Here is an 8067-nt window from a genome sequence, read left to right as displayed (position 1 = left end):
GACAGAGAGAGACATAGAGACAGAAAGCGAGAAATCACCCCCCAGGGGGGATGGTCACGCCACAATCCCTTCTCCTCCATTCTCCTCTCGGGATCTTGGGCACGCACGCACACGCGCCCGGCATGAGTTTTAAGCCACCGGGTCCGGGACGTGAACCGCGGTTGACTACGTGGGAGTCCAGCGACATAGCCATTACGCTAACTGCTGGTTCCCCAGGACATTTTTTTTTTAAAAGTCTCCCTCTAATGTTTTTGGTTTCCCTTACTTTCCTGATGCCCTAAGCATGTGGTTCACCTGCTTCTAGGGTAATCCAACAGTGGCTTTTAGATGGACATGGGGACACAAATAGGAAACTTGAACTACATACACCCAGGGGAGACTGACCAATGACAGGCATTTAATTAGGGCAAGGGGAAAGGTAGGTATGAATGACAGAATATCAAGAAGGGGGATCGAGGAGTGAGGAAAGTCTGTGTGGGAGGAGATGAGGGAGACTTCGGAAGAGAATGATGTAGAGTGGGCAGGGAGATCAGCTCTCACGCAGGGGTAGGGGAGAATCCCTTTCCTCTTTGCTTCCATCCGTCCTTCCCTCCAGCTGGCAGGCCTCTTCTCCTGCTTAGTGGTCCTGTCAGTGCTGCTGTGGCTGGGGCCCTTCTTCTACTATCTACCCAAGGTGAGGAGCAGAGGGGGGCGTAGGTGTGCCTTGGAAGAGTGGCCATATTCCAGGACACTGGAGTTGTTGGCTTGCCTTTCTGTCCCAAGGCTGTCCTGGCTTGCATCAACATCTCCAGCATGCGCCAGATGTTTTTCCAGATGCAGGAACTTCCACAACTATGGCGCATCAGCCGCATGGACTTTGTGAGAAATGGAAACGTTACCCCTAGTTGCCCTTCTCCCATTTCCCAGCGTCTCCATTCTCTGCTCTGGACAAAAGCTATTAAATAATTGTCCTGGTCCTAAGTTCTGCAACCCACCCACCTCCAAAACCTCCTTGTACCTTTACTGAGTGACAAGGAAAAGGGAGGGACTCAAACCTGACTGTCTCCTAAGTGGGGTCATTATGTTTGGTGTGTATCCCTTTGGGAGAATCCTGTCCCTTCCCTCTATCATGCTTCCTCCCTCTTCCTGGGCCTCCCTTCCCATCACTCGCCCCGCAGTCACTGCCCTGGCAGTGCCGGCCCAGCCGTTATTCTGGGCAATCCACCCCATCCATGTCCTGTAGGCTGTGTGGATGGTCACATGGGTGGCTGTAGTGACCCTGAGCGTGGACCTGGGCCTGGCCGTGGGTGTGGTCTTCTCCATGATGACTGTGGTGTGCCGCACCCAGAGGTGGGTATAGAGCTGAGCAGTCAAGATGAGGGAAGTAGAGAGCAAAATGCTCAGGTGACTCGCCAGGCCAGACCAGGCTGGGAACCTGACTGCAGCTTCTTCCCCAGGGTGCAGTGCCTGGCACTCGGACTGGCTGAGGGGACAGAGCTCTACAGGCCACTCACAGAGAGCCACAAGGTGGGTGGGCTTCAGCCAAAGACAGCAGGAAAGATGAGACCCGGCTGTTTTCTGACCCTTTGACCCTCAGCTCCTCCAGGTCCCAGGACTCTGCATCCTGAGAGTTCCGACACCCATCTACTTCGGGACCCGTGGGCAGTTTCGCCATGACCTGGAGTGGCACCTGTGCCTTGGAGAAGGAGGCAAGGTGAGGGGACTCGGTCAAAGAGGAGCATGACCCTTCTGGGCAGGGGAGGCAGGTGGGTGTCCTGAGGGGGATCCTGGTACTCAGGGGGGTGCACATTCATGCTTGCCCTACTCTACTCACAGGAAATTCCAGATGGCTCACCTGGCTCAGGTGAGATGGGATGACAAGGAGGGAATCTGGACATGCCCCACGGAGGCATCTAGGTACTTCTGCCTTCTCCTACCCTAGTTGCCGAGCCTGTCAGAGTGCTGATCCTAGACTTCAGTGGTGTCACCTTTGCAGATGCTGCTGGGGCCAGAGAAGTGGTACAGGTGAGGGTGGGTTGAGGAGACTCCTTTCACTCCACTCATGCCCTCTGAGTTGGGAAGTTACCCCTCTGCCCCACCCCTGCAGCTAGCTGGTAGATGCCGAGATGCTGGGATCCCCCTGCTCCTGGCTCAGTGTAATGGTGAGTGTGGAGGGTGCAGGTGCCCAGAGACTGGGGGATGACTGGGCAACGGGGGAGGCAAGGGGATGCCGCGTAAACTTAGGGCCTCAGTGCCTGGCATTCTCACCACACAGCCTTGGTGTTGGGGACACTAACCCGGGCAGGACTCCTGGACAGAGTGACCCCCGAGCAGCTGTTTGTGAGTGTGCAGGATGCAGCTGCTCATGCTCTGGAGAGACTGGTGAGGGGCAGCGGCCTCAGGAGTGGGAGCCAGGAGGGCTGGGCCATGCCAGGTGGAATGTGGGTGGGGGAGACTGAAGGGCGAGTGAGAGAGACTTGAGAGAAGGGGCGAGGAGGACAGTCAGGAAGGAAGGAGTGGGGCTGAAATGATGAGTGGATTTAAGGCCAAGCCAGGGAGACTGTGCCAAGATATGGGTGAAGAAGGAAGACCTAAGGTCACAAAGGGGGTGGTATGCCCCTCCGAGGACTGCCAAATCTTGGATGAAGGAGGGGGTTACCTAATCTATTCCCGACATATCTCCTCTCTTCTCCAGTAGGTCACAGGCCCAAAGATCTGCACAGTGTGGATCTGACCCAGTCACGTGCATGGAAGGCCCCAACAATGTGTGTGTAAAGATGGCCATGGCCCCTGAGCCCCCTCGTTACCTAACACAACTAATAAAATGAAGATGAGAGCTTCTGAGGTCTGTGAAGTGAGTCTGGGCTTCTGCACAGGGTCTCTGGTTTCCCTTCCTCCATGCCCATGGCACTGCAGAGACACAACTACAAACGGCTGCCATCATGTGTTCACCAGCCTCCACCCCAGCTCCAGAGACACAGGTTCTCTCTGTGGAGCTGGTGCAGAGTCCTGGACCCAGAGATGGAGTGGGAATTACTTATGGGAAAGCTTCTCCACCTCCTCAGTCCTAAGGAGATGAGAGGAGAGTTCTTAGAGTCCCCCTGGGCTCTTTGGCACTTGGAAAGTGACCCCCCATTCCCTATCCCATGGAAATGGGGTAGGGGGAGGACTTGGCACTGGCTGCGGGAGAAGTTATGGCTCCATCAGGCCCTTGGGCACTCACAGAAAAAAAAGGGTGTCACCAGGACAAACCCTTCTTGGGATCAGATTCCGAAGAGGAGCAGGGAGGGAGAGTCATTGGGGCCATCACTGGGTGGTGGGTTTGCTGGAAATTCCTAGCAGCAACAAGAGGTAGGCCCAGCCTGACAGTCAAAGGCCTCAGAAGCCATCAGTCTGCAGTCATGCACTGTAGCCGGTGTTTGAAGAAGAGCAGGCGGTGTTTGGCCACTTGACTTTCATCCTGTGACCCTGGGTACCGGTACCGCGTGTAAGTCTCTGCCCTTGCATCCCTTGACACCCAAGGCAGCTTCAGCTTAGATGCATGATCCACGAGGACATCAGAGCAGGAGCCGACCCGAAGGGAACCAAGCCCATCCAGGAAGAATTCTGGGGATGGAAGGAAGGCGAGAGTATACCTTCAGGGTGCAGAAAGCCAGCCAAAGGGAGACCTGAAGTTTAGGGTATGCAGGGTGCAGGGCAGAGTCTGTTCCTAAGGACCTTGAGCATGTAAATTAATGGGAGTTCAGGATTTGCGGGGTGCAGGGCAGAGTCTGTTCCTAACGACCTTGAGCATGCAAATTAATGGAAGTTTAGGATTTGCAGGGTGCAGGGCAGAGTCTGTTCCTAACGACCTTGAGCATGTAAATTAATCCCTGTGGGTCTAAATTTTACTCCCGTGTGAATTGGAGTCAGTATACTTGTGCTTTGAAAATGGAAAAACTGGTGGCAGGTGGTGTGTGGTGGTTGGAGCACTGAACTCCCACATGGAGACCTGGCGGCATGCTTTCTCACCCCCCTCCCCCCATCTCCCTCTGGTCAAATAAAAAATAATTAAATTAAATAATTCTTTTTTTTTTTTAAGGTTTTTTTTTTTTTTTTTTTGCTCTTGGAGAGACAGAGAGACAGAAAGCGAGAAACCACCCCCCAGGGGGAATGGCCACGCAACAATCCCTTCTCCATTCTCCTCTCGGGATCTTGGGCATGCACACACTCGCGCCCAGCGTGAGTTTAAGCCACTGGGTCCGGGATGTGAACCGCGGTCGACTACATGGGAGTCCAGTGACACAGCCATTATGCCAACTGCTCGTCCCAAATAAAATAATTCTTTAAAAAAAAAAGTGGAAAAGCCTACTACTCACTCCGCTTCCCAGAACTTTAATAAATGCCAGCTGGGCTGCTCTGAGGCGTGAGATCTGAACCAGGGGAAGCGTCTGGGGGTAGGAGTGGTGGTGACAGTGACTAGGAAGTTCAAGACAAGCCTAGCGGCTATTCTGGGCCAGAAGGTTTAAACGGTATGAGGACTGGGAAAGGGTGGGAACTCTGTCTCTGGCCGGGTGGAGGGCTTGATAAATCTTTGCAGAACTCTAGCAGCACGGAGTGGGGGGGTAAGTGGGGGAGGGGTAGGTGGGTACTGCAGAAGGCGGGGCCAGCATCAGGTGCCTCGCAGCATCACTCACCCAGATGTGCCACACGGCTGAGGCGCGGATCGAAGCCGACCTCACGCACCTTGTCGGTGCGAGCCAGGAAGAAGTTAACGACTCCATCGGTGACCACGCAGCCTGGGAAGCCAACGAGCTCATGATGGAAGCCACGCCTTTGCCGAAGGCAGTTCCCGAGGCCTGGTGCACCTGGTTCCAAACTCAGCAGCTGCCGGTAGGTGGTAGCAAAGCCAGAGATCTCTCGTACTGCGCCTCCCACCTGCGAGGAGTGGGAGGATGGCGCCAGGCGGGTAGGCACTGGAGGGGGTAGGTCTATGCACTCCTGTCTCGGGTGGTTTCCTTGCCCCATCCCCTTCCATTTCTCCTCTGCAGGACCCAGTCCCCCAGGTCCAACTTCTTTGTCCCCTCTCTGTCCCAGGGCAGGCTGCTCTTGGTTTTGGCCCCCCCACACCACAGTCTCAGCTGCTCAAAGCCTTTCTCCCACCCCACTTCCTCTGCCCCTGCCCTGTCCTACCAGGTCCAGCGGCGTCCGCTCCAGCACATCCACAAGCCTCTCCAGCCGCGTCCGCGCTGTGAAGATAAAGTCATCGTCCACCCACAGCACGTACTTGGTGGTTACTTGGGACACAGCCAGGTTCCGGCCTGCAAACCATCCCTGGAGGAAAGGTGTGTACAGTTGGGAGGCTGAAGAGATGGGTCACCTGCCCCTCGGCCACCTGACTTCCTCTCTCCCCTGACCCCTCTTGCCAGCCTGTGCCCATCTCTGAACTTTTGACTGCCTTTGAATGGCAGGAGCTGGTAAAAAATGCAAATACCCATCCCCATCCCCAGAGATTCTGAGGCTGTGTTCCGCGGGTGAGTCTTGGAGTGCATTAAGGTCTTGTACGGATTCATTCATTCATTCACTCAACAACTATTTTTACTGAACGACCAATAGGGACAAAGCATGATTCTAAAAGAATAAGATAGGCACAATCCCTGCTCCCATGGAGCACAATCCAGGAATCTTCATGCTTAACAGGTACCCCTACAATTCTGAGGTAGGTGGTTCCCGATTCATGATCCTAGAGGCTGCAGGTCGAGCGTGCAACGCCCCCCCCCACAAGTCCTCTAGTACACCAGATGAGCCTTATTGACTGCGCACCTTGCCAAAGGGCATGAGATAATGCTCCACGTGGGGACCACTAACTCTCTCTGGCTTGTCGCTGTCATCAGCGATGATCACTGTGATGGTTGGATAGAAGTGGCGGATGCTGGCAATGAGTGCCCGTAGCCGATCATAACGAAGGAAGGTCTTGGTGGCAATGGTGACCAGAGCACTGATGTTGTACTGAGCTGGGAGTGAGGGCACAGAGTTAGGGGAAGACAAGGACAGTGGAGAAAGGGGAGGAAGAAATTCCCTCCCATGGCCACCCTCACCCAACTTGTTTCCACCAGCGATGGATCGACCACTTCTCTGCTCCTACCAGCCTCACCTCCCTGGGGTGTAGACCCAGGTGGGTACAGCCGAGGGTTGGCAGGGTGTCTTATGCGGATAGTGAAGGATGCCTCATGTCCCTCAGTGGAGAACCGGACTAGAAAGAAAGAACATAGGATTCAGCTTTTAAGGCTGGGACATTCTCTTTTCAGTTATATGTCTTTTTTTTGGGGGGGAGGAGGGGGTTCTGCCATAGGCTATGTGTGCTTACTGGGGGAGAGAGAGAGGAAAAATGAGAAATTACCCCCTAGGGAGATGACCATGCAGTAAATCCTTCTCTTCCACTTTCTTCTTGATTTTGGGCACTTGGGCATATGTGCCCAGCATGATTTTTAAGCCAGCAGGTCCAGGACTTGAACTGCAGTCAGCCATATGGGAATCCAGCATCTTAACCACCATGTCACCTGCTGGCCCCATCTATAGCTTTTTTTTTCCTTTATGATTGTTTTTTTGCCAGTAATGGCATGTGTGCTTACCAGAGACAGAGGGAAAGGGAGAAAGCACCCCTCCATTGGGGCATGGTCATGCCACAATCTCTTCTTCATTTCTCCCTCCTTTCAGGACTTTGGGCATGCATGCACAAATTTCAGGCATGTTTTCAAGATGCCAGGTCCAGAATTCAACTGCACTGTTAGCCATGTGAGATCCAGCTCTCTTAACGACCAGGCCAAGGACTGGTGTGCTCTCTCTCTCTCTCTCTCTCTCTCTATATATATATATATATATGTAAAATTTTAAAAATTTTGCTAGAGGGGATGTGCACTTGCTGGAGAGAGACAGAGGCAGAGAAAGTGACAAAGCACTCTCCATGGGGTATGGTCACACAGCAATCCCTTCTTCTTCATTCTTCCTCATTTCAGGATTTTGGGCATGCACACACACACCCTGGCATGTTTTTCAAGCTGCTAGGTTCAGGACTCAAACCACACAGTTGGCCATATGAGATCTAGTTGCCCCAACCACCACACCACTGTCTGTGGAGAGTGCCTAGAAAATGTGGAAGGGGAAGTGGAATACAAAGCCAGTTGTTTTTGGATGTTAATTGGCTGAAGATGTGAGAACAACTGGTGCCTTGTAGTTTCTCTGATCTTTTGGAGCCAGTTTTGATAAACATATGTGGCTTTCTTTAACCCCATACTATTTTTGTATTGATAACAACAGGCAGCTAGCATATTCATATTCAATTCATAAATTGCTTTTATCACCCTGCAAATCACCATTCATGGAACCGTGTTTTTGCATGTGTATAAAGGTCACCATGTTTGCTCAGACTGTCTGTTCTCCGAAGCTTGCCCTAAATATTTTTTATTATTTTAAAAAATAATTATTTATTTAATATTATTTATTCATTCATTTATTTTTTTCATTTGACCAGAGCGAAACACACACAGAGAGAAAGAGAGAAAGAAAGTGAGAAAGCAAGCCACCAGGTCTAGGACTCAAACTGTGGTTGGACATGTGGGAGTATCCATCAACTTAACCACCATGCCACCTGCTGATCCCTGGTCCTACATACTTTTTAAAGTTTATTTCTTCTGAAGAAGAGAGAGAGAGAGAGAGACAGTACCCCTCTCAGGATCCTCAAGTTGTGACCCACTCCTAGCCTTAACTAGCCTAGATCACAGAAGGTGCAAGTGCCCAGCATGTACACAGAGATCCCAGGAAGCAAACCTAGAACCCTCCCATGTGGGTCCCACACTGCAGAGCAGAGTGTTGTGTTACTCCTGTGGCATTGACTGGCCCACCAGTTCATATTTCACTGTCTATGCAGTGTCCCGCTTTCCTATACCTTGGTGAATAAGAACACAAAGTTTCTTCCACCATGGAATTTATATTCTACTGGCTGGAAGAAAAACAATAAAAGCATTTTAATTAAAAGTTAACTGGGCAACCCCCGGGACCCGCGCCGAGCGAGGCGGCGGCGGGCGGAGGGGCCCTGTGCCGGCCCACACA

General features: G+C 52.4%; 2 protein-coding genes across 5 annotated transcripts in view; one reads left to right on the top strand and one right to left on the bottom strand.

The window, feature by feature from the left end:
- SLC26A10P (Solute carrier family 26 member 10) overlaps positions 1-2815 on the top strand; it is a 7151-nt gene extending 4336 nt beyond the window's left edge. For 2 of the 4 annotated variants that reach the window (XM_014585600.1, XM_014585602.2), the window contains 10 exons: positions 596-673; positions 763-858; positions 1223-1329; positions 1437-1506; positions 1577-1693; positions 1816-1843; positions 1922-2004; positions 2087-2141; positions 2255-2361; positions 2678-2815. In XM_014585600.1, the coding sequence (XP_014441086.1) occupies positions 596-673; positions 763-858; positions 1223-1329; positions 1437-1506; positions 1577-1693; positions 1816-1843; positions 1922-2004; positions 2087-2141; positions 2255-2361; positions 2678-2713 (777 nt within the window). In that variant the 3' untranslated portion in view covers positions 2714-2815. Of the gene's footprint in view, positions 1-595; positions 674-762; positions 859-1222; positions 1330-1436; positions 1507-1576; positions 1694-1815; positions 1844-1921; positions 2005-2086; positions 2142-2254; positions 2362-2674 lie in introns of all 4 variants that reach the window. The other 2 variants (XM_006172279.2, XM_014585601.2) reach the window with 2 other exon arrangements.
- Positions 2816-2907: 92 nt separating this feature from the next.
- Positions 2908-8067, bottom strand: part of B4GALNT1 (beta-1,4-N-acetyl-galactosaminyltransferase 1) — a 12043-nt gene continuing 6883 nt past the window's right edge. The window contains exons 7-11 of the mRNA XM_006171884.3: positions 6113-6211; positions 5782-5972; positions 5152-5292; positions 4656-4896; positions 2908-3585 (exon numbers count right to left, since the gene is read on the bottom strand). Coding sequence (XP_006171946.1) covers positions 3368-3585; positions 4656-4896; positions 5152-5292; positions 5782-5972; positions 6113-6211 — 890 coding nt within the window. The 3' untranslated portion in view covers positions 2908-3367. The remainder of the gene's footprint in view (positions 3586-4655; positions 4897-5151; positions 5293-5781; positions 5973-6112; positions 6212-8067) is intronic.

The sequence above is a fragment of the Tupaia chinensis genome, unplaced genomic scaffold, assembly GCF_000334495.1.
Source record: "Tupaia chinensis unplaced genomic scaffold, TupChi_1.0 Scaffold150006_1, whole genome shotgun sequence".
Taxonomy (NCBI): domain Eukaryota; kingdom Metazoa; phylum Chordata; class Mammalia; order Scandentia; family Tupaiidae; genus Tupaia; species Tupaia belangeri.
Note: the sequence above shows the minus strand (reverse complement) of the source record. Positions and strands in the feature narration are given on the sequence as shown.